Source organism: Nomascus leucogenys, chromosome 2 (genome assembly GCF_006542625.1).
Source record: "Nomascus leucogenys isolate Asia chromosome 2, Asia_NLE_v1, whole genome shotgun sequence".
NCBI classification, from domain to species: Eukaryota; Metazoa; Chordata; class Mammalia; order Primates; family Hylobatidae; genus Nomascus; species Nomascus leucogenys.
Genome location: NC_044382.1, coordinates 1,765,735 through 1,792,323, shown reverse-complemented (window position 1 = coordinate 1,792,323; position 26,589 = coordinate 1,765,735). Strand labels below are relative to the sequence as shown.

General features: G+C 50.8%; 3 protein-coding genes across 6 annotated transcripts; 2 read left to right on the top strand and 1 right to left on the bottom strand.

The window, feature by feature from the left end:
• Nucleotides 1–670: 670 nt before the first annotated feature.
• C2H5orf60 (chromosome 2 C5orf60 homolog) lies at nt 671–4,320 on the top strand. Of its 3 annotated transcripts, none has more exons than XM_030824604.1 (6): nt 671–918; nt 1,631–1,688; nt 2,223–2,283; nt 2,503–2,844; nt 3,273–3,387; nt 3,839–4,320. In XM_030824604.1, exons 1-6 carry the CDS (start codon nt 697–699, stop codon nt 4,037–4,039), a joined length of 999 nt encoding a protein of 332 aa, XP_030680464.1. In that variant the 5' UTR covers nt 671–696; the 3' UTR covers nt 4,040–4,320. The 3 variants fall into 3 exon arrangements, with proteins under 3 accessions (XP_030680464.1, XP_030680478.1, XP_030680473.1); XM_030824618.1 differs by having other exon boundaries at nt 3,224–3,387; XM_030824613.1 differs by having other exon boundaries at nt 3,212–3,387.
• A 5,295-nt stretch (nt 4,321–9,615) lies between these two features.
• On the bottom strand, nt 9,616–12,219 carry CBY3 (chibby family member 3). Its single transcript, XM_003279557.4, has 2 exons — nt 12,060–12,219; nt 9,616–10,455 (listed from the first exon to the last, which is right to left on the bottom strand). The coding sequence occupies exons 1-2, from the start codon at nt 12,103–12,105 to the stop codon at nt 9,773–9,775; spliced, it is 729 nt and encodes a 242-aa protein (XP_003279605.1). The 5' UTR covers nt 12,106–12,219; the 3' UTR covers nt 9,616–9,772.
• Nucleotides 10,222–25,482, top strand: LOC100590601 (high mobility group protein B3-like). 2 transcript variants are annotated; one of them, XM_030824594.1, is made up of 2 exons: nt 10,222–10,474; nt 24,981–25,482. In XM_030824594.1, exons 1-2 carry the CDS (start codon nt 10,420–10,422, stop codon nt 25,421–25,423), a joined length of 498 nt encoding a protein of 165 aa, XP_030680454.1. In that variant the 5' UTR covers nt 10,222–10,419; the 3' UTR covers nt 25,424–25,482. The 2 variants fall into 2 exon arrangements, with proteins under 2 accessions (XP_030680454.1, XP_030680448.1); XM_030824588.1 differs by lacking the exon at nt 10,222–10,474 and having other exon boundaries at nt 24,862–25,482.
• The last annotated feature ends 1,107 nt before the right edge of the window (nt 25,483–26,589 follow it).

Genomic DNA, 26,589 nt, shown 5'->3' with positions numbered 1-26,589 from the left:
TAGTTCCTGAAAAGAGTTGTGTTATTTGGCAAAACCTGAACTGGGCATCACTTATCTTCATGTGCTTAGCCAAAGCCCTAGAAAAACTTTTTTGAGGCTATGTGCAGTCGCTCACGCCTGTAATCCCAGCACTTTGGGAGGCCGAGACAGGCAGATCACGAGGTCAGGAGTTCGAGAACAGCCTGGCCAAGATGGTGAAACCCCGTCTCTACTAAAAATAAAAAAAATTGGCCAGGCGTGGTGGCGGGCGCCTGTAATCCCAGCTACTCAGGAGGCTGAGGCAGAGAATTGCTTGAACCTGAGAGGCAGAGGTTGCAGTGAGCAGGCAGAGGAGACCCTAGAGCAATAATCCCTGGAAATAACAGGAATTTCAGGGACAAATCCAGACCCTCAAAAACTGTGAAATTGAGGGAGTCTGAGCAGAGATCTCCAAGGAACCAGGTACTATCTGTGTGCCAGGGTGAGAGGACAGAAAACGGACCAGGTCTGTCTCTGACAGGTTGAGCAGGTGGAGTGGGAAGGAGGGATCTGGAAGGCCAGGAGGGTGGAGGGAACTGCAGGGGTGGGTGATGGTGGGCGGGGCTGGGCTTTAGCTTCCTCCTCCCACTGCCCACCCCACCCTTAGGAGCCCTTTGTGAGGGGGAGGCCCCAGCTCTGTGATGTGGGCCTGGGGCCCAATAACTAGTCCCAGAGGGGATGCCCAGGGCTCAGCTGCATGAGGACAGCAGTGCAGTTGACATGGACATTCTCTTTCCTCTGGGCAGTGTTATTGGTACAGAGCTGTGTCCCAGCCCCATTCCCGAGATCATCCATTTCGTCCTCTTCGTTGTGTTTAGCCTGGTAATCCTGATCATCTTACGCCTCTACATTCCCAGGGAGCCGTCCTCAGTGCCTCCCAGAGAGGAGAACAGCGAGAATGTAAGGAGCCCTCAGCCCACACCCAGCAGAGAATGATTCTATTTTTCCTGCTCTCTTTTCCACTTTTCCACATCAACCAGAGGCGCTCCTGTGATGGGAAATCTCACCATCCCTCTAGGGACAGCAGGGCAGGCAGGGGTTGGAGTGCATAGGATTTCCATCCCAAGCTCCCAGACCATCTGTGGGGGTGCGCGGGAAGCGTCACAGCAAAAGCAAACCCCGGGACTCAGCAGCGAGGACCCGGTCATGAGAGGGGTGAGGTCTCTTTGGGAGGACAGGCCCTGAGCCCGGGCTCATCAGCCACCTTCCCACGCAGGTGCCTCAGGGCCCAGCCTCTGTGCGAGGTGCTCTGGCGGCTGTGCTGAGCCCCTGAGAGCCTCCCACCTGAGACTGGAGTCGCCTCTGGCCTCCTTGGAAGCAGAATCCTCCCTGCCAGCCCAGAGGCACCTGCAGACCCAAGTGTGTGTGTTTCCCAAGCAGCGGAACAGGGACTGAGGACGCCCAGGGCGGGCCTCACGTAGAAAACCCATCTGTGCTTTTCAAAGAAGGAAACCAGAAAAGGTTATTATGCACTTTAGAAACCAGTGAAAGAGAAGCACACAGGGCTCCGTGAGCTGGGCGGAGAAAGTGTGTCATTCACGAGCACTATGGGTCTGCAGCTGTGGGGACAAGAGACTGAGACCTGGCCCGCGCCCTCTTTCTTGTCTCTCAGGATCAAGCTGAAGAGAGGAAATGGATCAGAATTGGAAATAGATATATCACTTTGAAAGGTAAGGCTCTGAGGGTTCCAGAAGCCCCAGAGATGACAGCTTCACTTGTCCCTAGGAACAAGCACGAAGTCTCCTAGGAAGTCATCTGCAGAGGCCTGATGGGGAAGCTCCTGGTAGGGCAATTGGAACCCGGGATCCGTCTCCGATTCCCTGCTGGGATGAAGCCATGGGGTCCAGGGAGTGGGTGTTGCCCAGGAGGGGACCAGTGACCACCTGGATGTGCAGGAGGGGATGCAGGTCTATGTGGGCAGCTGTTTAACATGGCTGAGTCCTCTGAGACTGCCCCTGTCCTCTCCCCAGGAGGTGGCGGTGACCTTCATGATGGGGCGTGTCGGGAAGCACTTTGGAGATGACAAAGTGCTGCCCACCGGGCACCTGGCTATCATTCTTGGGGCCCTGTGGCCTTGTACAGGGATGCTGGGGCTCCAGGGTCTACTCCCCGATCCCGGGGTCTCCCCTAAGGGCACATGCACTCAGCCTCCTGTAAGTCCCAGTTCCCTCCCTCGCCGCCATAACCCATCTCCTGCTTTCCAGATTGCAGAATTCTCTTGAAAGAACTGGACAACCTTGAGGTCTACATTTCCGTGGCGAAAAAGTGAGGCTCTTCCCCTTCTCTCCCATGTCCTTCTTCCTACCAGGGCCTAGGATGCCACCTGGGGCTGATCTGGGAGGGGAGATCACAGCCGTGATGGCACTAAAGCCCTGGGCAGGGGTAGGCAGAGCTTTGTGAAGTCAGCAGGGGGGGCCCTGGAGGGGTGGGGGCCGCAGGTGTCCAGTGCTCCCGGCTGCAGCCTGTGCCTCCTGTCTCCTGCAGGTGCCTGAGGAAGCTCTTTAGGGAGGGCAGCTCCCATCACCTTCCACGCCAAGTCCGCCCAGGGCCAGTGTACAAACGAGCACCTGCTAGGAACCACCAGCCACGCGGGGGGCGTGGGAAAGCTTCTCCCACCAGCTTCCATGTGTCCCCACGGGCTCCCCCGGCTCCTCTGGCCTCCATGCCGACATCAGTCCCGAAGATCTCCGTGGAGTCCCTTGCTCCTCCATTGTCCCTGAGCTCCTCCAAGCCACCAGAGCCTCTGTGTCCCCTGAAGCACCCTTCACACCGGCCACCTGCGAGCACCCTATCACCAAACCCGACGACCTCCGCAGAATCCTTAGGGTATCCGTCATCCCTGAGCTCCTCCAAGTCACCAGAGCCTTTGCGTCCCCTGAAGCACCCTTCACACAAGCCACGTGGGCGTTCCCCTCCCCGACGACGGAATCCTGGCTGGGTGTCCTGGACCGACTCCACACAGGCTGATTCCGAAACGGATGCCATCATATGCCCAATGTGCAAGGCCCCTGAGCGCTCCTGTCTACACAGCTGGTGGGTGCCTTCTAGCCCTCGAGTGATCCGAGGCGTTGGTCGCCGCAGTGAACCCGACCTGGGCCTCTCCCGGAGGCAGGAGGCTGCGAGAGCCTGGTGCCACTGCACCTCCTCACAGTACCCATTCGAGCACCCTAATCTTCCCACCCACCTACCAAAGGCTTCCTTCTAGGGAGACGCCACATGCAGGCAGGTGGAGGCAGGGGCCCTGCTTTCCTCAGCCTGAACGTGCCAACGCTGCTGGACGCACAAGACACCAAAATCCCAGACACTCCCATGGACACCGCATATCCGACATCCACGAACAATTGGGAATCTCCTGAGGACAACTTGGAGGCACGTCCCCTCCCTGATCCGGGCACCCCACAGATGCTGGAAATGCGTGTTCTAATGGATTGGGAGGGACGGAGATGGGGTCCAAACCTGCAGTCCCTGGAGCCCGTAAATCTCCTTGGGAGGCTTGGCGCCCACAGAGACCCCTTCCACAGCGCTGCACACACAGATCTTCCTTCCTAGGGGATCTGAACTCACTTAGAAAACTGCCAGCACGGGAGGGATAACATCAGCTGTGCCCCCCACTGGAGAACCCAGAGACTCTGGGTCATTGTCAACATTGCCCCCAAAATGGGCTCTCTGCTGGGGAAGATGCTCAGGAATTGTTGCTCTTTTGCAATGCCAGTCTCTCCTAACAGAACTGCAGATTCCACGTGTAGACCTGCAAACTTCTGTTCTCTGCAGTTCCCTGAGTCACACTTCAGACAATCACATTTTTTTTTTTTTTTTTTAGATGGAGTCTCATTCTGTTGCTCAGGCTGGAGTGCAGTGGCACCATCTGGGCTCACCACAACCTCCACCTCCCAGATTCAAGCCATTCTCCTGCCTCAGCCTCCCGAGTAGCTGGGATTACAGGCGCGTGCCACCGCACCCAGCTAATTTTTGTAATTTTAGTCGAGAGAAGGTGTCACCATGTTGGCCAGGCTTGTCTTGAACTCCTGACCTTGAGATATCTGCCCGCCTCGGCCTCTCAAAGTGCTGGGATTATAGGCTTGAGCCACCACACCTGGATGAATCACAAATTGTAAACCTGAATAAATGCTGCAACCTCCAATGAGAGGAAAATATCTCCTTTGTCCAATTTTAGTTTTTGTCTAGTCAAACGGTATCAATGTCGTATTTTAAAATTTCATTGGCAACAAGGCCTGAACTAGAGATGGGTGACTTCCTTATTTTGGAAACATGATAAAGACCCACAGCGAGTGGACTCTAGAAATAAACCAGCAGAGGCATGTGGGCTCACACTGGCCTCCAGGGGCTGTGCAACTGGCACATTATTTTGCACATAACTTGGGTCAGGTTTGTGAGGTCTGGTTTTTAAATGAAGCAACAACCATATAAAGATTTTCAAACAAATGAGTCAAATGTATGGCAGTATTTCTATTTTATCCTATGGCAAAATAATTCTTCCCAATTTTAATATTATTTTGTTCCTTAGGATTTGACAAAGTCTTAATGTTCAGCCAACATGGCTTAAGCTGATGAACTACTTAGTTTTTCTTTTGTTTGTTTTTTGTTTTTTTGAGACGGAGTCTCGCTCTGTTACCCAAACTGGAGTGCAGTGGCGGGATCTCGACTCACTGCAATCTCCACCTCCCGGGTTCACGCCATTCTCCTGCCTCAGCCTCCTGAGCGGCTGGGACTACAGGCACCCGCCACCACGCCTGGCTAATTTTTCTATTTCTAGTAGAGATGAGGTTTCACCATGTTGCTCAGACTGGTCTTGAACTCCTGACCTCAGATGATCTGCCCGCCTTGGCTTCCCAAAGTGCTGGGATTATAAGCATGAGCTACTGTGCCCGGCCTTTTTTATTTTTTTGAGATAGAGTTTTGCTGTTGTTGCCCAGGCTGGAGTGCAATGGCACAATCTTGGCTCACTGCAACCTCTGCCTCCCAGGTTCAAGTGATTCTCCTGCCTCAGCCTCCTGAGTAGCTGGGATTATAGGCGCCTGCCACCACGCCTAGCTAACTTTAGTATAGAGACGGGGTTTCACCATGTTGGCCAGGCTGGTCTCAAACTCCTGACCTCAAGTGATCCACCTGCCTCGGCCTCCCAAAGCGTTGGGATTACAGGCGTGAGCCACTGCGCCTGCCTTTTTTTTTTTTTATTTTTTTTTTATTTTTTTTATTGAGACAGGGTATTATGATGTCAGCAAGGCTGGAGTGCAGTGGCACTATCACGGCTCACTGCAGCCTTGACCTCCCTAGGCTTGTGATCCTTCCACCTCAGCCTCCAGAGTAGCTGGAAATACAGGCGTGCGCCACCACACCCAGCTAATTTTTTACTTTTTGGAAAGATGGGGTTTCACCGTGTTGCTCAGGCTGGTCTCACACTCCTGGGCTCAAGTGATCCTCCCACCTTAGCCTCCCAAATTGCTGGGATTACAGGCATGAACCACCGTGCCCAGCAAGAAAAGATTATTTTCCAAGATAGAAGACCAAGTGAGATCCTCAATGCTTCTCTTCACCTCTCCTTTTTTTTTTTTTTTTTTTTTTGAGACAGAGTCTCGCTCTGTTGCCCAATCTGCAATGCAGTGGCACAATCTCGGCTCACTGCAACCTCTGCTTCCCAGGTTCAAGAAATTCTCCCCCCTCAGCCTCCTGAGTAACTGGGATTACAGGCTCATGCCACGACGCCTGGCTAATTTTTGTATTTTTAGTGGAGACGGGGTTTCACCATGTTGGCCAGGCAGGTCTCGAACTCCTGACCTCAGATGATCCGCCTGCCTCGGCCTCCCAAAGTGCTGGGATTACAGGCATGAGCCACCACACCCGGCCCTCATCTCTCCTCTTGCTTGACAAACCTACACAGCCTTTTTGACCTGCTTCCTCAAACCCAGAAATATTTTTGCAAAGCTCTATTCCCCAGAGGATTCTGAGCTGTAGGAGGTGAAAGCCAGGGTCCTTTGTTCCTACTTTCTGCTCTGTGGTTTTCATCTCCTGGGGCAATGAGTGGGGCTGCCCTTTGGCAGGGCTCAGGACCAGGGTGTGAAATTCTAGAGCAGAAAGAACAAAGTTAGATATTTCAAAATATCACCTTGCTCCTTTTATTTCAGGCCCTTGATCCACTTGGATGCCCCTTTCTTTTTTTTTTTTTTTTTTTTGAGGAGTCTCGCTCTTTCACCCAGGCTGGAGTGCAGTGGCGCGATCTTGGCTCACTGCAGGCTCCGCCCCCCAGGGTTCACGCCATTCTCCTGCCTCAGCCTCCCGAGTAGCTGGGACGACAGGCGCCCGCCACGTTGCCCGGCTAATTTTTTTGTATTTTTAGTAGAGACGGGGTTTCACCGTGTTAGCCAGGATGGTCTCGATCCGCCCACCTCGGCCTCCCAAAGTGCTGGGATTACAGGCGTGAGCCACCGCGCCCGGCGGTGCCCCTTTCTTTTTTTATTTATTTTTTATTTTTGACAGAGTCTCGCTCTGTTGCCCGGGCTGCAATGGTGCGATCTCGGCTCACTGTAACCACCACCTCCCAGGTTCAAGGAATTCTCCTGCCTCAGCCTCCCAAGTAGCTGGGATTACAGGCGCCTGCTACCACGCCCAGCTAACTTTTTGTATTTTTTTTAGAAGAGACGGGGTTTCGCCATGTTGGCCAGGCTGGTCTCGAACTCCTGACCTCAGGTGATCCACCCACCTCGGCCTCCCAAAGTGCTGGGATTACAGACGTGAGCCACCGCACCTGACCTGTGGATGAACCTTTCTAAACAGGGCCCGCAATGGGCTGTGGGGCTCCCTGCCTTTTGCAGGTTTGGTGGGGCAGATACCTTTCTCCACCCTAGGACTGTATTTGTTTTCAAGTAGTCTGGCCAAAGCAATATTCCCCAAACTTTAGGCATTCTTGGATCCCTTTATGAGTTTTGCTATTTTGGCATGCTACATTAAGTTTTGCTTAATGTTTTTATGTGAAGCATCTTCCTCCTTTTACTTCTTTTTTTTTTGTTTTTGAGACAGTCTCGCTCTGTCACCCAGGCTGGAGTGCAGTGGCGTGATCTCAGCTCACTGCAAGCTCCGCCTCCCGGGTTCACGCCATTCTCCTGCCTCAGCCTCTCTGAGTAGCTGGGACTACAGGCGCCCGCCACCACGCCCGGCTAATTTTTTTGTATTTTTAGTAGAGACGGGGTTTCACTGTGGTCTCGATCTCCTGACCTCGTGATCCGCCCGCCTCGGCCTCCCAAAGTGCTGGGATTACAAGCGTGAGCCACTGCGCCCGGCCTTACTTCTTTCATTGTGATAAAATTCATATAAAATTCACCGTTTTGAAGTGTACCATTCAGTGACTTTTTTTACAATGTTGTGAAACTATCAACACTATAGTGCCAATTTCTCATCACCCCAAAAGCAAGCCCCCTTGTGTTTACACACACACACACACACACACACACACACACACTCTCTCTCTCTGTCCTCCCATCCCTTGGTAATCTAATCTATTTTCTTTTTTTTGAGACAGAGTCTCACTTTGTCATCCAGGCTGGAGTGCAGTGGCTCACTGCAACCTCCACCTCTCCGGTTCAAGTGATTTTCCTGCTTCAGCCTCTCAAGTAGCTGGGATTACAGGCGTCTGCCATCATGCTCAGCTAATGTTTGTATTTTTAGTAAATAGGGTTTCACCATGTTGGCGGCCAGGTTGGTGTCGACCTCTTGACCTCAGGTGACCCACCTGCCTTGGCCTCCCAAAGTACTGGGATTACAGGTGTGAGCCACTGTGCCCGGCTGGATTTTTAAATTTTCTTTCTTTTTTTTTTTTTGAGACAGAGTCTGGCTCTGGAGTGCAGTGGTGTGATGCTGGCTCACTGCATCCTCTGCCTCCCAGGTTCCTGCGATTCTCCTGTCCCAGTCTCAGGAGTAACTGGGACTGTAGGGCGCGTACCACCAAGCCCAGCTAATTTTTTTTTTTTTTCCTTTGAGACAGGGTCTCACTCTGTCGCCCACATTGGAGTGCAGTGGCGTGATCTCGGCTCACTGTAACCTCCACCTCCCAAGTTCAAGTGATTCTCCCACCTCAGCCTCCAGAGTAGCTGAGACTACAGGCATGCGCCACCACACCCGGCTAGTTTTTTTGTATTTTGGTAGGGATGGGGTTTCACCATGTTGCCCAGGTTGGTCTCGAACTCCTGAGCTCAGGCAATCCGCCCACCTCAGCCTCCCAAAGTGCTAGGCTTACAGGCACCCGACACCGCGCCCGGCCAATTTTTGTTATTTTTAGTAGAGACATGGTTTCACCTTGTTGGTCAGGGTGGCCTTTAACTCCTGACGTCGTGATCAGCCCGCCTCGACCTCTCAAAGTGCTGGGATTACAAGCGTGAGCCACCACGCCTGGCTCCAGGAAATCTGGATTTTTAATGTGATATCTCCAAATTCTGAAACTTTGGCAACTAATGCAATTTTTAGAAGATTGTGGGCCAGGCAGACTGCATTCTATAGAGGGAGAAAAGGAGGCCTGAGGCCGGGCTCGGTGGCTCATGCCTGTAATCCCACCACTTTGGGAGGCCAGGCAGGCAGATCACGAGATTAGGAGTTTGAGACCAGCCTGGCCAATATGGTGAAACCCCATCTCTACTAAAAATATAAAAATTAGCCGGGTGTGGTGGCAGCGCCTGTAGTCCCAACTACTCGGGAGGCTGAGGCAGAAGAATCGTTTGAACCCGCGAGGTGGAGGTTGCAGTGAACCGAGATCGTGCCACTGCACGCCAGCCTGGGCGTGCCCTGCCGGGTACAGTGGCTCACACCTGTAATCCCAGCACTTTGGGAGGCTGAGGCGGGCAGATCACCTGAGGTGGGCAGATCACCTGAGGTGGGCAGATCACCTGAGGTCAGGAGTTCGAGACCAGCCTGGCCAACATGGAGAAACCCCATTTCTACTAAAAATACAAAAAAAATGGCCCGGCGCGGTGGCTCACGCCTGTAATCCCACGTTTGGGAGGCTGTGATGGGAGGATTGCTTGAGCCCGGAAGCTCGAGGTTGCAGTGACCCATCATCGGGCCACTGCACTCCAACCTGGGTGACAAGAGCGAGACCCCGTGTTTAAAATAAGTAAAAAAAAAAAAAAAAAAAAAAAAAAAAAAAAAGGCCTGTAACAGAGACGCGACTCTCCAAAGTGCCACACAGGCAAGTGGGGGCTGCACAGCCCATGGTTTCCAGAAAGCTTCTCTTGGGAATGTAAAATAACACTTACCCTGGGACTCCTAGTTTCTAAACCTCCTGAGCCTAGAGGCCCTGAGGACCGACCAAGTGCAAAGTCCCCGACCCCCTAGACCCCCTACACGGTCCTCCGCTCCCTCTGCACCGCACTCTTCATTCCCTGAGCACCGTGGTTCCTCTGTCTCCGGGACTTCGCCCTCCGTTACCTGGATGGCCTGCAAGGCCATTACCCGCCACTCCACCCTATTTGGGCCATGTCGGCTGCAAGCCTGGCTTCCAGAACTCCGCACTCCCGGAGAGCCACGCGCAGACCCTCCCCCACGGCCCCATCGCACCCTCCCGAGACAGGGAGCTTAGGCTTGCGTCCCCCGCCGACACCCAGCACAGAGGGGCAGTCCCGGAGGCCACGCAGACCTCCCCCACCCACGCGCAGAGACCGAACCGGGGAACCGCGGGAACCAGTACAGCGCGGGGGCAGTGGCAGACCCGAGGCGCGAGGCGCGCATGCGTAGCGCGGCCTTTATTGCATCACTGCGAGTCCAGAACGCACGGCTGGATCATGAGCACGGCCCCGCTGGCGCCTGCGCGCTTGCGCATCTTCCTCTGCCCGGCGCGCGCCGCAGCCGTCGGGGTCACCTCGGGGTTGAGCTTCTTCTCTAGCAAGTGCATGCGGGCCACGGTCTCAGTCAGCATGTCTATGAGCAGTTCCCGCTGCAGCTTCAGGTAGTTGTTGTCCTCCAGCAACACTTGGCTTTTGGTCCGCTGCACCTGCGCCTTCCAGCTCCAGGCGGTCCGCGAGAGCAGCGGCGACCGCGTCTGCGCCAGCTGGCTCTCAGTGGTCCACCGCCCGCCGCGGAACACGAAGGCCTGGTTGCTGAGGCGCATGCGCGGCGCGCCGTAGGCGAGGCCCAGCTCGGCCTGGCGCATGTTGTGGTCCAGCAGGTAGAAGGTGGACAGGGAGGGCCTGCGGCGCAGCGGCGGCCGCCGTGGCGAGAAAGGCCGCGAGATGTAATCGGCCCAAAACTGCTGCAGCTGCTCCCACAGGCGGCTGGCATGGCTCGTAGCGGAGCACTCGAAGGTTGCCAGGGCGCGGACCTTGTAGGGCACGCAGGTGCTCGGAGGGGAGCCTCGGGAGCGCTGGCGACTCGTGCTGCGCTCTTGTCTCGGGAGCCCGGATGTCCAGAATGATGAAGGCGAGCCTGGGGGAGCTGCTGGGAGACAAGAGTCCGGGTGAGCAGCGTGCTTGGTACAGGCCGCCTCTCAAACCGCGAGGCCGGTGGACATGTCTTAGCCCTGCAGCTAGGGCTGCGGCTCTGTCCAACCAGCTGCTGGCCACCGAGGAGCCCGTCCCTCCACGCTGCACAGGCAGCAGTCTCACCTAAACCATCTTCCCCAAAGACCACTGAGGATCAGGCCCTGGGATGGATATGAAGAAGAAGAACGGGAGGAGGGCCTTGTTCTCTGAGTTGCAGCTGGAAGGGTGAGGGGTAGGGAATGGTAGTAAGACAAGTAAGTAGGTATTTAAAGGAGGAGTAGGACTTTGCCAGGTGGGTTGAGGATGGAAAATGGAGAGCTTCTAGGCAGAGGGAAGAGCCGAACAGGGCTTTCTTTTTCTTTTTCTTTTTTTTGAGACGGAGTCTCGCTGTTGTTGCCCGAGTTGGAGTGCAATTGCGCGATCTTGGCTCACTGCAACCTCCACCTCCTGGGTTCCAGCAATTCTCCTGCCTCAGCCTCTTGAGTAGCTGAGATTACAGGCGCCTGTCATCACCCCCACCTAATTTTTGTATTTTTAGTGAAGACGGGGTTTCACCATGTTGGCCAGGCTGGTCTCGAACTCCTGACCTCAGGTGATCCACCCACCTCGGCCTCCCAAAATGCCGGGATTACAGGCATGAGCCACCGCGCCTGGCCACTTTTATTTTGTATTTTTAGTAGAAATGAGGTTTTACCATGTTGGCCAGGCTGGTGTCGAACTCCTGACCTCAGGTGATTTGCCCACTTCAGCCTCCCAAAGTGCTGGGATTACAGGTGTGAGCCACTGTACCCGGCAGGGCAGGACTTTCATATTTCAGATGTGAACACGAGCTTGGATAGGATTGGTGCTGGGAAGAGCAGAAGAGGAAGCTGGGAAGGTGGACCAGTGCACTATGTGAAGATGCTGTACAGACAGGCTCAGAAGCTTAGACTTCCTTTTGTGGGTAAGAGGGAACTGCTGAAGGATTACAAAGCCAGGGTTAGATCTGGATTCTGAAAACAATCTGGGAGGATGTCTAGCATACCCAACAGCATTATTGCCCTCATCATTCAGTCATTTGATAGACTTGAACTAGCATCTGCTCTGTGCCAGACTCTGGTCTTGGGAAGGGGACCTGAAACAGCCTCTGCCTGCCCTCAAGATGCTCCGAATCCAGCTTGGAAGGCAGACGTGTGTATAGAGCACAGTCCAGTGTGTTCACTGACATCCTGGGGTGTGTGCCATGGGCTAGACCTATGCATAGGGCTCAAAGTATCAGAGATTGTGCACACTAAACATGACTTTTGTTCCAAACAAACTATGCCCTCAGGGAGTCCAAAGTCCAGATAACGGACAAGTCCCATTTTGCTCACTTCTCCCTGCACCCCCCCCGACCCCTACCCAGTAAGTGCTGATTCTATTATGTGAAAAAGGGAACTGTGTGTTGTTTGTAATTCCTCTTCTGCCCATGGACAGTGAGAAGAGAAAGAACTGGGGCAGGGTTCCCTCTGTTATGCCTTCATTAATTCATAATACACTTATCCCTCACATATAGGTGGACAGAGGCTGGATGGTACATACCATCCCCAAGATCTGGTTCAGGGAGATGGTCTCTGGAAGCCCACATCCAGGCCCACCCTTGAGATTGTATCTTCTCAGAGGATCCTTCCCCGTTAGTCCTCACTGTATGTTATGCCTCACCTGGAAGATGTGGTGGAGCTGCTGAGCTGCTGTCCCAGGGTTAATCCCATCTCCGACTCACTCAGCTCTTGTCCACCTGCTATGACTCACAATGCCTCCAGGCCAGGCCACCCCAGGCCAAGAAGGGGTGCTGACCGCTGAGCTGTCAGATAGACTCTGGGCTCTCCCCTGCATGCATTCAGTGCATCATTGAGCACCTACTATGTTCTAGGAACAGTTCTAGGGAAGTGAAGAAGATATTCCCTCACTGAGCTGTCATTCTTGGCATGGGAATGAAGGGAGTAGTCATAAGCAGAGTCCAAGACAGGAATTTGTTCTAGGGGAACGAACAAGATAGTCTCTCAGGAAGCTAACAAAAGGTGTCATGGGTCAGGTTCCCTAGAAGCAGAGCCTAAGATGAGCATTCTTATTCAAGTGAATTATTGGGGAAGTGCTCTCAGGAGAAGGGGTTGAGGGAAACAAGACAGGGCAGAGAAAAAGGCTAAGGCTGAGCCAGAATGTGGTCTCACCTGGAGACTAGCTTCCGCTTGCTCTCATGGGGAACTCTGAGCACAGATAGCACCACAGTTAGGCCTCCTTAAAGCACGGGAGCCCGTCTTTTGTATCCTCCTTCTACATGTCAGTTATTGGCCGGGGCAGCTGAGAGTTACCAACCAGCACCTACGGCACCTATGGGATGGGTGCACCACGAGTGATAGGGATCTCAGTGGGGCACCAACTGAGGAGGGAGGAAGATAATAGGATAGATGATGAAAATGAAAGGGCAGACTAGCCAACGTGGCAAGACCCCATCTCTACAAAAACAAATTAGCTGGGCGTGGTGGCATGAGACTGTAGTCCCAGCTACTCAAGAGGCTGAGGTGGGAGGATCACCTGAGCCCAAGAGGTGAAAGCTGCAGTGAGCAGTGATTGTGCCACTGCACTCCAGCATGGGCGATAGAGACCCTGTGTTAAAGAAAAAAAAGAGGGCCAGGCACGGTGTTTCATGCCTGCAAATCCCAGCACTTTGGGAGGGGAAGGTGGGTAGATCACCTGAAGTCACGAGCTCGAGAACTGCCTAAACAACATGGTGAAACTCCGTGTCGACTAAAAATAGAAAAAATTAGCCGGGCGTGGTGGTGGGTGCCTGTAATCTCAGCTACTCAGGAGGCTGGGGCAGGAGAATTGCTTGAACCTGGGAGGCAGAGGTTGCAATGAGCGAAGATGGTGCCACTGCATTCCAACCTGGGCAACAAGAGCAAAACTCCATCTCAAAAAAAAAAAAAAGGAATGACTAAATGAATAAGAATATCCAGGCTGGGCGCGGTGGCTCATGCCCGTAATCCCAGCACTTTGGGAGGCTGAGGCGGGCGGATCATGAGGTCAGGAGATCGAGATCATCCTGGCTAACATGGTGAAACCTCGTCTCTAATAAAAATACAAAAAATTGGCCGGGTGCAGTGGCTCATGCCTGTAATCCCAGCACCTTGGGAGGCTGAAGCAGGCAGATCACCTGAGGTTGGGAGTTTGAGACCAGCCTGACCAACATGGGGAAACGCCATCTCTTCTCAAAATACAAAATTAGCCGGGCATAGTGGTGCATGCCTGTAATCCCAGCTACTTGGGAGGCTGAGGCAGGAGAATCGCTTGAACCCAAGAGGCAGAGGTTGCAGTTAGCCGAGATCACACCAGTGCACTCCAGCCTGGGCGACAGAGCAAGACTCCGTCTCAAAAAAAAAAAAAAAGTCTAATTCTGATACGTATAGTGAAGAAAACAAACCAGGGAAATACAGAAAGTGATTTTGGGACAGGGTGAGAAGTAGGAACTAATTTAGATGTGGTGCTCGGTGAAGGCCCTTGACATTCATGCTAAAACCTGAACAATAAGGAGACCCCAGTCCCTTGAAGACCTGGGGTAGAGGGAGGAAGTGGCTGGGCATGTTTGAAGGACATGTGCCACGTGTGCGGACAGTGGAAGGAAATGAAGTCAGTCCTACCTGCTAAGCCCACCCACTTGACTACAAGGGACAGACCCAGATCCACAGGAGCTCACAAGCTGGGGCAGAGCCCGGTGGTAGCGCCACCTCCTAGGAAACTTCTGTAACAGTTTCATTGAGGTATAACTGACAGAATCAACTACATTTATTTATTTATTTATTTATTTATTTATTTATTTTTGAGACGGAGTCTCGCTCTGTCGCCCAGGCTGGAGTGCAGTGGCGCTATCTCGGCTCACTGCAACCTCCGCCTCCCGAGTTCACGCCATTCTCCTCCTTCAGCCTCCCGAGTAGCTGGGACTACAGGTGCCTGCCACCATGCCCGGCTAATTTTTTTTTTTTTTTTTTTTTTTTTTTTTTTAGTAGAGATGGGGTTTCACTGTGTTGGCCAGGATGGTCTCGATCTCCTGACCTCGTGATCCGCCCACCTCGGCCTCCCAAAGTGCTGGGATTACAGGCGTGAGCCACCACGCCCGGCCAACTACATATATTTATAACGTATAATGTGAAGTATTTCGATAATTTGTTATGTGAAATCATTCCCAAAATCAAGATAATGTATCCATCTGGAGGTATCCATTACCTTTTTCTCTTTTTTTGAGAGGAGTCTCACTTTGTTGCCCAGGCTGGAGTGCAGTGGTATGATCTTAGCTCACTGCAACCTCTGCCTCCTGGGTTCAAGTGATTCTCCTGTCTCAGCCTCCCAAGTAGCTGGGACTACAGGCACCCACCACCACACCCAGCTAATTTTTGTATTTTTAGTAGAGATGGGGTTTCACCATGTTCACCAGGCTGGTTTCAAACTCCTGGCCTCAAGTGATCCGTCCGCCTCCACCTCCCAAACTGCTGGAATTACAGGTGTAAGCCACCGCGCCTGGCCTCAGTATAAATTTTTTTTGGCATTGGCTTCTCGCCGCATAATTATTTTAAGATTTATCCATGTTGTTGCATTTATTAACAGTTCATTGCTTTTTACTGCTGAGTAGTATTTCATTGTATGGAAACACCACACGATTTGTTTTTTGTTTTTTTTTTTTTTTTTTGAGATGGAGTCTCGCTCTGTCTCCCAGGCTGGAGTGCAGTGGCGCCATCTCCGCTCACTGCAAGCTCCGCCTCCCGGGTTCACGCGATCCTCCTGCCTCAGCCTCCCGAGTAGCTGGGACTACAGGCGCCCGCCAACACGCCCGGCTAATTTTTTGTATTTTTAGTAGAGACGGGGTTTCACCATGGTCTCGATCTCCCGACCTCGTGATCCGCCCGCCTCGGTCTCCCAAAGTGCTGGGATTACAGGCGTGAGCCACTGCGCCCGGCCACGATTTGTTTTTCCATTCAGCTGTTGATGCACATTTGGGTTGTTTCCAGTTTGGGGGCTATTGCATATAAAACTGCTCTGAACATTTTGTTCGTCTGTGTGGACATATGCTTTCATTTCTCTTAAGTAAATACCTAGGAATGGAATGACTGGGTCATATGGCAGGTGCATGTTTACCTTTTTATTAAGCCACTAACAGTGAGTGAAAGTTTCTGTTTCTCTGTATCCTGGCCAACACTTGGTTTGGTAAACCTTCATTTTTAAAAAATTCGCTTAATTAAAGGTCGTGGTGGCGTTTTTGAGACAGGGTCTTACCATGGTGCCTAGGCTGGTCTCAAACTCCTGGGCTCAAGGGATCCTCCCACCTGGGCCTCCCAAAGTGCTAGGATTACAGGCAGGAGCCACGGGGCCCAGCTAGTAAGCCTTTTTTTTTTTTTTTTTTTTTTTTCCCGGCTCACTGCAAGCTCCGCCTCCTGGGTTCACACCATTCTCCTTCCTTAGCCTCCTGAGTAGCTGGGACTATAGGCGCCCGCCACCATGCCCGGCTAATTTTTTTGTATTTTTAGTAGAGACGGGGTTTCACAGTGTTAGCCAGGATGGTCTCGATCTCCTGACCCTGTGTTCCACCCACCTCGGCCTCCCAAAGTGCTGGGATTACAGGCTTGAGCCACCGTGCCCGGCCAAGCCTTTTTAATTTTAGCCATAGTGGTAGCGTGTCTAAATTGTGGGATTTTTGCTGTTGTTTTGTTGTTGTTTTAAATTTTTAACAGCAAGCTCATCCTTAATAAATTTATTTTACTTATTTATTTATTTTTTGAGATGGAGTTTTGCTCTTGTTGCCCAGGCTGGAGTGCAGTGGCGTGATCTCGGCTCACTGAAACCTCTGCCTGCTGGGTTCAAGAGATTCTCCTGCCTCAGCCTCCCAAGTAGCTGGGATTACAGGCACCTGCCACCACGCCCGGCTAATTTTTGTACTTTTAGTAGAGATGGGGTTTCACCATGTTGGCAAGGCTGGTCTCAAACTCCAGACCTCAGGTGATCCACCTGCCCTGGCCTCCCAAAGTGTTGGAATTATAGGCATGAGCCACCACGCCCGGCCTAATTTTTGTATTTTTAGTAGAGACAGGGTTTCACCATGTTTGCCACGCTGGTCTCAAACTCCTGACCTCAGGTGATCTGTCTGCCTCGACCTCCCAGAATGCTGGGATTACAGGCGTGAGTCGCCGTGCCCAGCCTCATCCTTAATAAATTGAGGCTTTAATTTGCATTTCTCTAACAGCTAATGCTATTAAGCATCTTTCCATGTGGGTATTTGTTATCTATTTTGATGAAGTGGTTGTTCAAGTCTTTTTTTTTTTTTTTGAGACGGAGTCTTGCTCTGTCACCAGGCTGGAGTGCAATGGCTCAATCTTGGCTCACTGCAACCTCCGCCTCCTGAGTTCAAGCGATTCTCCTGCCTCACCCTCCCGAGTAGCTGGGACTGCAGGCAGGCACCACCACACCCTGCTAACTTTTGTATTTTTTAGTGCAGATGGGCTTTTGTCATGTTGCGAAACTCCTGGGCTTGAACTCCTGGGCTCAAGTGATGTGCCTGCCTCAGCCTCCCAAAGTACTGGGATTACAGGCGTGAGCCACCATGCCTGCTCAAATTGCAGTTTTTGTTTGTTTGTTTGTTTCTTTGAGACAGAGTTTTGCTCTTGTTGCCCAGGTTGGGGTGCAATGCGCAATCTTGGCTCACTGCAACTTCCGGCTCTGGGGTTCAAGCAATTCTCCTGCCTCAGCCTCCTGAGTAGCTGGGACGACAGGCGCCTGCCACCATGCCCGGCTAGTTTTGTATTTTTAGTAGACAGGGTTTTCCCATATTGGTCAGGCTGGTCTTGAACTCCTGACCTCAGGTAATCCGTCTGCCTTGGCCTCCCAAAGGTCTGGGAATACAGGCCTGAGCCACCGCACCCAGCCTGCAGTTTTTGTTTGTTTGTTTTTTGAGACATGCCACCACGCCCGGCTAATTTTTTTTTTTTTTTTTTTTTTTGAGACGGAGTCTTGCTCTGTCACCCAGGCTGGAGTGCAGTGGCACAATCTCGGCTCACTGCAAGCTCCACCTCCCGGGTTCAGGCCATTCTCCTGCCTCAGCCTCCCAAATAGCTGGGACTACAGGCACACGCCAACACGCCCGGCTAATTTTTTTGTATTTTTAGTAGAGATGGGGTTTCACTGTGTTAGCCAGGATGGTGTCGATCTCCTGACCTCGTGATCCACCCGCCTCGGCCTCCCAAAGGGCTGGGATTATAGGCGTGAGCCACTACGCCCAGCCTGTGCTCTGTGTTCTTGTGCTTGGTCTGTTTATTGTTGCACCAATACTGTTGATATCTGGTAGTGTAAATCTTCCAATAATATTCTTTAAGATTGCTTCGGCTTTCTAGGTCCTTTGTATTTCCATATAAATTTTAGAATTTGATTGTCAGTGTTCACAAATAAACCCTCATGCTCACTGTTTAAAGCTTTCTCTTCTTGTCATGAAGACACTCAAGAGCTTAAATCAACCCCCAGAAGGTTGTCTGATAGACATGGAATCAGAGCCCAGGAATATTTTAACCAAGCCACTGATTCATATTCATTCTTTCTCTCTCCACAGTGTGTCTATGTTATTAAAGTCAATTTTCGGCCACGCGCAGTGGCTCATGCCTGTAATCTCAGCAATTTGGGAGACTGAGGCCGGCAGAGCACTTGAGGGCAGGAGTTCGAGATGAGCCTGGCCAACATGGTGAAGCCCTGTCTCTACTAAAAATACAAAAAATTGGCTGGGTGTGGTGGCGCACACCTGTGGCCCCAGCTACTTGGGAGGCTGAGGCAGGAGAGTTGCTTAAACCCAGGAGGTGGACGTTGCAGTGAGCCGAGATAGCGCCACTGCACTCTAGCTTGGGCAACGGTGCAAGACTCCTTCTCAAAAATAAATAAATAAAGTCAGTATTCTTTTTTTTTTTTTTTTAAGATGGAGTGTCGCTCTGTCGCCAGGCTGGAGTGCAGTGGCATGATCTCGGCTCACTGCAACCTCCACCTCCTGGGTTCAAGTGATTCTCCTCCCTCAGCCTCCCGAGTAGCTGGGACTACAGGTGCGTGCCACCACACCCAGCTAATTTTTGTATTTTTAGAGACAGGGTTTCACCATGTTGGCCAGGATGGTCTTGATCTCTTGACCTCAGGATCTGCCTGGCTCAGCCTCCCAGAGTGCTGGGATTACAAGTGTGAGCCACAGTGCCTGGCCTAAGGTCAATTTTTTTTTTCTTTTTTTCTTTTTTCTTTTTTTTTTTTGAGACGGAGTCTCACTGTGTTGCCCAGGCTGGAGCACAGTGGCACAATCTCGGCTCATTGCAAGTTCTGCCTCCCGGGTTCACGCCATTCTTCTGCCTCAGCCTCCCAACTAGCTGGGAATACGGGCGCCCGCCACCACGCCCAGCTAATTTTTTGTATTTTTAGTAGAGACGGGGTTTCACCGTGTTAGACAGGATGGTCTCGATCTCCTGACCTCATGATCTACCCGCCTCAGCCTCCCAAAGTGCTGGGATAACAGGCGTGAGCCACCATGCCCGGCCGCCTAAGGTCAATTTTCATTAGCAATCATATTTGGCCAGACATGGTGGCTCATGCCTGTAATCCCAGCACTTTGGGAGGCTGAAGCAGGTGGATCTCTTGACCTCAGGAGACAGAGACTAGCCTGGCCAACATGGTGAAACCCCTACTAAAAATACAAAAATTATCCAGAGTGCTCCAGGGGCTGAGGCAAAAGGATCACTTGAGGCCAGGAGTTTGATGGTGCAGTGAGCCATGATCATACCACTACACTCCAGCCTGGGCAATGGAGTGAGACAGTATCTCAAAAAAATAACAGAAAGAGGCCGGGTGTGATGGCTCATGCCTGTAATGTCAGCACTTTGGGAGGCCAAGGCGGGTGGATCACCTGAGGTCAGGAGTTCAAGACCAGCCCAGCCAACATGGTGAAACCCCCTCCCTACTAAAAATAAAAATAAAAAATCAGCTGGGCATGGTGGTGTGCGCCTACAATCCCAGCTAATTGGGAAGCTGAGGCAGGAGAATCGCTTAAACCCAGGAGGCAGAGGTTGCAGTGAGCAGAGATTGTGCCACAGCAGTCCAGTCCGGGTGACAGAGCTGTCTCAAAAACAACAGCAAGAACAAAAACAACAAAAAACCAACAAAAACATACTTCAGACAGATCATAGATGACCACCAGGAATGGTATACAACTTCCTTTATTTCATGGCCTACCAAAAAGAGAAAGCTACAAAACCCAAGGAAGTCTCTTTTTTTTTTTGAGACAGAGTTTTGCTCTTGTTGCCCAGATGGGAGTGTAATGGCGCAATCTTGGCTCACTGCAACTTCTGCCTCTTGGGTTCAAGCGATTCTCCTGTCTCAGCCTCCTGAGTAGCTGGGATTACAGGCGTCCGCCACAATGCTTGGCTAATTTTTTGGTATTTTTAGTAGAGACAGGGTTTCACCGTGCTGGCCAGGCTGGTCTCAAACTCCTGACTTCAGCTGATCTGCCCGCCTCGGCCTCCCAAAGTGTTGGGATTACAGGCGTGAGCCACTACACCCGGCCTCTTTTTTTCTTCTTTTTTTTAAGTTCTTGCCTACTCCTGGAAGTCTTTATCTGATTATTTGAAAAGAAAATGTTAGGAGAGATGATGGATAATTCCCACTTAAAATGGATGTTAACTCCTTTCACAAGAAGACCTTGATTTTGAGGACATTTAATGAAGACTTCAGAATTTAAAGATTCACAATTTAAAAAATGGCTCCTGGTTCCTTTGAGGATCCCCATCTCAATGTCACTGGAAAGATGAGGTTTGGAGCCTGTGAGGAAGGGAAGGGTGTGCTACCGGGTCCCAACAGGTCTGAATTGAAGGACATAAGGTTTATTCTGATGGCAGAAAGGAAAGAGAAGAGCATCTGAAGATTTTTCAGATTTTTCCACATCACTGGCATTTGTACCACACTGGGTGTGAATCACACTGGCTGTGAATCACACTGGGTGTGAATCACACTGGCTGTGAATCACACTGGGTGTGAATGTCAGTGGGTCTCTTCTGGCAACCAAGAGGAATATTCCCCAAACCAAGGAAGCTAAATCTTGTTTTTCCCCATGGAAATTTCAGTCTGGCTTCTGAGATAGTCTGTTAGTGACATTTGCCCTTCCCTGAAACAACATGGTGTTCTCTGTGCTAATATAGTTTTAAAAAAGAAGTTGGCCAGGCGCAGTGGCCCACACCTGTAATCCCAGCACTTTGGGAGGTCGAGGCGGGTGGATCACCTGAGGTCAGGAGTTCAAGACCAGCCTGGCCAACATGGTGAAACCCCGTCTGTACTTAAAATACAAAAATTAGCCAGGCGTGATAGTACGCACCTGTAATCCCAGCTACTTGGGAGGCTGAGGCAGGAGAATCACTTGAACCTGGGAGGCGGAGGTTGTAGTGAGCCGAGATCGCGCCACTGCACTCCAGCCTGGGGGACAAGAGTGAGACTTCATCTCAAAAAAAAAAAAAAAAAATCTGAAAAAAGACTGGGCGCAGTGGCTCATGCCTGTAATCCCAACACTTTGGGAGGCTCAGGCAGGATGGATCACGAGGTCAGGAGTTCAGGACCAGCCTGACTTACATGGTGGAAGCCGTCTCTACTAAAAATACAAAAATTAGCTGAGTGTGGTGGCACGCGCCTGTAATCCCACATACTCAGGAGACTGAGGCAGGAGAATCCCTTGAACCCACGGAGGCGGAGGTTGCAGTGAGCTGAGATCACACCACTGCACTCCAGCCTGGGTGACAGAGCAAGACTCCATCTCAAAAAAAAGCAAAATCAAAAAAAAGTCACTTGGGAGGCTGTGGCAGCCAGATCACTTGAGGCCAGGAGTTCGAGACGTGCCAGGACAACATGGAGAAACCCTGTCTCTACAAAAAATACAAAAATTAGCTGGGCGTGGTGGCACGTGCCTGTAATCCCAGCTACATGGGAGGCTGAGACATGATAGTCACTTGAGTCCAGGAGGCAGAGGTTGCAGTGAGCCGTGATCATGCCACTGCACTCCAGCCTGGGCCACAGAGTGAGACTGTCTCTCTCAAAAAAAAAAAAAGTAACATAAATGTTAATTTGACTTTTTGGTTTGTATTATAGGTAAAATTATAAACATGGTTTTATATTGACATAAGAGCTGTAAATTTATAGTGGGTTTATGTTTATAGACATTGATTTATTATTTTTTTACTTTACTTTTTTGAGACTGTGCTCACTCTTGCCCAGGCTGGAGTGCAGCAGCATGATCTTGGCTCATGGCCACTTCTGCCTCCCAGGTTCAAGCGATTCTCCTGCCTCAGCCTCCCGAGTAGCTGGGATTACAGGGCCCACCACCATGCCCAGCTAATTTTTGTATTTTTAGTAGAGATGGGGGTTTCGCCTTGTTGGCCAGGCTGGTCTCGAACTCCTGGCCTCGAGTGATCCACCCGCTTCAGCCTCCCAAAGTGCTGGGATTACAGGTGTGAGCCATCGCGCCTGGCCTATACACATTTAAACAACACTGTGTGGAGGTTTAATATTTTGAAATGTTAGCCAGTGTATGGTTGTTTTTTCAGGCAGACTAAGCTGTGTAAAGAAGTGAGTGGGCCGGGCACAGTGGCTCATGCCTGTAATCCCAGCATTTTGTGAGGTCAGGGTGGGAGGATCCCTTTAAGCCCAGGAGTTTGAGACCAGCTTGGGCAACACAGGGAGATGCCGTCTCTGCAAAGAAAAAAATGAAAAAAAAATGAGTGAAAGTGCCTAATCAAGAAAGAATGAAGCAGATGTCAGCTGGCTCTGGAAGACAGGAAGAGCCACCACACTGCAATCCCAGCTCGGGATAGCATGAGGCGAGGCAGTACTCTCTTCCTCTCCTTGGGCTCTTTGACATCCCTATATACTTTCCTTAAGGTAGTTTCAGTATATCTCTCTTCTTTATTATTTATTTTATTTATTTATTTATTTTTGAGACGGAGTCTTGCTCTGTCACCCAGGCTGGAGTGCAGTGGCGTGAACTCGGCTCACTGCAAGCTCTGCCTCCCGGGTTCACGCCATTCTCCTGCCTCAGCCTCCCGAGTAGCTGGGACTACAGGCACCTGCCACCATGCCTGGCTAGTTTTTTTTGTATTTTTTAGTAGAGACGGGATTTCACCACGTTAGCCAGGACAGTCTCGATCTCCTGACCTCATGATCCGCCCGCCTTGGCCTCCCAAAGTGCTGGGATTACAGGCGTGAGCCATCGTGCCCGGCCTATTTATTTTTTTGAGACAAAGTTTCGCTCTGTCGCCCAGGCGGGAGTGCAGTGGTGCGATGTTGGCTCACTGCAACCTCCGCCTCCTGGGTTCAAGTGATTCTCCTGCTTCAGCCTCCCAAGTAGCTGGGACTACAGGTACGCACCACCATGCCCGGCTACTTTTTGTATTTTTAGTAGAGGCAGGGTTTCACCATGTTGGCCAGGCTGGTCTTGAACTCCAGACCTCAAATGATCTGCCCGTCTCAGTCTCCCAAAGTGCTGGGATTATAGGCATGAGCCACTATGCCTGGCCATCTCTGTTCCTTATAACCAAAAAGAGCCCCCGGTTTAAAAGCTCTTAAAGGTCTGGGAGCAGTGGTTCATATCTGTAATCCCAGCACTTTCAGAGGCCAATGTAGGAGGATCACTTGAAGCAGCCCCTGAGCAACAAAGAGCCCCTGTCTAATTATTTTATTTTTTAGTGACAGGGTCTTGCTCTGTTGCCCAGGCTAGTGGAGTGCAGTGGCATGATCACGGCTCACTGCAGCCTCAACCTCCTGGGCTGAATCTGTCCACCTACCTCAGCCTCCTGAGTAGCTGGCACTCAGGCACATGCCACTAATTTTTTATTTTCTGTACAGATAGGGTTTTGCCATGTTGCCCAGGCTGGTCTCAAACTCCTGGGCTCAAGTGATCTGCCTGCCTCGGCCTCCCAAATTGCTGGCATTACTGGCAAGAGCCACCGTACGAGCACATAGTACATAATGATTCCTTACAAACCCTAGGCTGGGCATGGTGGCTCACACCTGTAATCCCAGCACTCTGGGAGGCTGAGGCGGGTGGATCACGAGGTCAGGAATTCAAGACCAGCCTGGCCAAGAAGGTGAAACCCCATGTCTACTAAAAATACAAAAAATTAGCCAGGTGCGGTGGCAGGCGCCTGTAGTCCCTGCTACTCAGGAGGCTGAGGAAGGAGAATCATTTGAACCTGAAGGGTGGTGGTTGCAGTGAGCCAAGATCGTGCCACTGCACTCCAGCCTGGGCGACAGAGTGAAACTCCGTCTCAAAAAAAAAAAAAAAAAAGACAAACCCTATAGTGGAAAAATGGACAAACGACATGAATAGAGAATTCACAAGGAAAAAAATATATATGGTTAATGAACATGAAAAATGTTGGCCAGGTGCTGTGGTTCACACCTGTAATATCAGCACGTTGGAAGACTGAGGCAGGGAGATCACTTGAGCCCAGGAGTTTGAGACCAGCCTGGGCAAGAAAGTGAGACTCTATCTCTACAAAAAATAAAAATTAGGCTGGGCACGGTGGCTCAGGCCTGTAATCCCAGCACTTTGGGAGGCCAAGGCAAGTGGATCACCTGAGGTCAGAAGTTTGAGACCAGCCTGGCCAACATGGCGAAACCCTATCTGTACTAAAAATAGAGAAATTAGCCGGGTGAGGTGGCGCATGCCTGTAGTCCCAGCTACTCTGGAGGCTGAGGCATGAGAATCGTTTAAACTGGGAGATAGAGGTTGCAGTGAGCTGAGATTGTGCACTGTACTCTAGCCTGGGCAACAGAGTGAGAATCTGTCTCAAAAAAATAAAATAAAAATAAAAATTGGCCACGCATGGTGGTGCATGCCTGTAGTCCTAGCCACTTGGGAGGCTGAGGCAAGAGGATCCCTTGAGCCCGGAAGTTTGAGGCTGCACTGAGCCATGATTGTGCCACTGTACTCTAGCCTGACTGGTAACTTGTCTTAAAAAAAAAAAAAGTTTAATTTCGCTGTAATAAAATAAACTTCAGTTAACATAGTTACACATCTTTTTCTTTGTCCATCATTTTGACAATGCCAGATTAGCATGAGTATAGAGAAACTATAGAGAAATGACCACTACCAGCCTAACTATTAAGAAAGTAATGGGCCGGGCGTGGTGACTCATGCCTGTAATCCCAGCTACTCAGGAGGCTGAGGCAGGAGAATCGCTTGAACCCGGGAGGCCGAGGTTGCTGTGAGCTGAGCTTGCGCCATTGCACTCCAGCCTGGGCAACAAGAGAGAAACTCCGTCTCAAAAAAAAAAAAAAAAAAAGTAATGAGAGCGAACAATACAGTCAGGATGGCTAAAGGTGACCCCAAGAAACCAAAGGGCAAGATGTCTGCTTATGTCTTCTTTGTGCAGATGTGCAGAGAAGAATGTAAAAAGGAAAACCCTGTCAATTTTGCAGAATTTTCCAAGAAGTGCTCTGAAAGGTGGAAGACAACGTCTGGGAAAGAGAAGTCTAAATTTGATGAAACGGCAAAGACGGATAAAGTGCACTGTGATCGAGAAATGAAGGGAACAGCTAAGGGAGGCAAGAAGAAGAAGGATCCTAGTGCCCCCAAAAGGCCACCATCTGGATTCTTCCTGTTCTCTTCGGAATTCTGCCCCAAGATCAAATCCACAAACCCTGGCATCTCTATTGGAGATATGGCAAAAGAGCTGGGTGAGATGTGGAATAACTTAAATGACAGTGAAAAGCAGCCTTACATCACTAAGGCGGCAAAGCTGAAGAAGAAGTATGAGAAGGATGTTGCTGATTGTAAGTCGAAAGGAAAGTTTGATGGCGTAAAGCGTCTTGCTAAAGTTGCCTGGAAAAAGGTGAAGAGGAAGATGAAGACGAGGAGATGAGGAGGAGGATGAATAAACAAAGTGTTTATCTGTCAAAAAAAAAGTAATGGATAAAAATGTGAGTGCTCCCTCTCTCTGTGTGCCTACTTTCTCCTTCAAGCAAAAGGTAGGCATGAGCAAGGATGAGGGTGGCTTTGAGGGAAGGATGAAGAGACAAGCTGTGAGAAGAAGCTGGATAGCAAGGACAAATGGATCAACAATTTTGTTCACTGTTTTCAATATACTGCCTATTTTGAAAAAAGCACAAAAGCTAAAGCTAAAATTTATTCCTTTTCTTTTTTAAATTTTCATTTCATTTCATTTATTTATTTATTTATTTATTTATTTATTTATTTATTTATTTTTGAGACGGAATCTTGCTCTGTCTCCCAGGCTGGAGTGCAGTGGCGCAATCTCAGCTCACTGCAAGCTCCGCCTCCTGGGTTCACACCATTCTCCTGCCCCAGCTTCCCCAGCAGCTGGGACTACAGGCACCCGCCCCACACCTGGCTAATTTTTTTTGTATGTGTGTGTATTTTTTTTTTAGTAGAGACGGGGTTTCACCGTGTTAGCCAGGATGGTCTCGATCTCTTGACCTCATGATCCACCCACCTCAGCCTCCCAAAGTGCTAGGATTACAGGCGTGAGTTTGAGATGAGGTTTCACTCTTATTGCCCAGGCTGGAGTGCAATGGTGCAATCTCAGCTCACTGCAACCTCTGCTTCCTGGGTTCAAGCGATTCTCCTGCCTCAGCCTCCTGAGTAGCTGGGATTACAGGCATGAAACACCATGCCCGGCTAATTTTGTATTTTTAGTAGAGATGGGGCTTCTCCATGTTGGTCAGGCTGGTCTCGAACTCCCGACCTCAGGTGATCCACCCGCCTTGGCCTCCCAAAGTGCCGGGATTACAGGCGTGAGCCACCGTGCCTGGCCTATTTTTATTTTTTTAGACAGGGTGTTACTCTGGTACGGTGGCCCAATCTTGGCTCACTGCAGCCTCCACCTCTTGGCCTTAGACAATCCTGCCACTTTGGCGTCCTGAGTAGCTGGGACTACAGGCTCAAGCCACTATGCCCAGCTAATTTTTGTATATTTTGTAGAGATGGGGTCTCATCATGTTGCCCAGGCTGGTCTTGAATCCTGGGTTCAAGTGATCCACCCACCTTCGCCTCCCAAAGTGCTGGATT

Excerpts from the sequence above, each read along its gene's own strand:
- C2H5orf60 (XM_030824604.1), top strand. The coding sequence starts at position 697 with ATGCCCAGGGCTCAGCTGCATGAGGACAGCAGTGCAGTTGACATGGAC. Across the intron at positions 919-1,630 it reads GAGAGGAGAACAGCGAGAAT|GATCAAGCTGAAGAGAGGAA; the intron begins GTAAGGAGCCCT and ends CTTGTCTCTCAG. Across the intron at positions 1,689-2,222 it reads TAGATATATCACTTTGAAAG|ATTGCAGAATTCTCTTGAAA; the intron begins GTAAGGCTCTGA and ends CCTGCTTTCCAG.
- CBY3 (XM_003279557.4), bottom strand. The coding sequence starts at position 12,105 with ATGTGGGCTTCCAGAGACCATCTCCCTGAACCAGATCTTGGGGATG. Across the intron at positions 10,456-12,059 it reads TGAACCAGATCTTGGGGATG|CAGCTCCCCCAGGCTCGCCT; the intron begins GTATGTACCATC and ends CTTGTCTCCCAG.
- LOC100590601 (XM_030824588.1), top strand. The coding sequence starts at position 24,872 with ATGGCTAAAGGTGACCCCAAGAAACCAAAGGGCAAGATGTCTGCTTAT.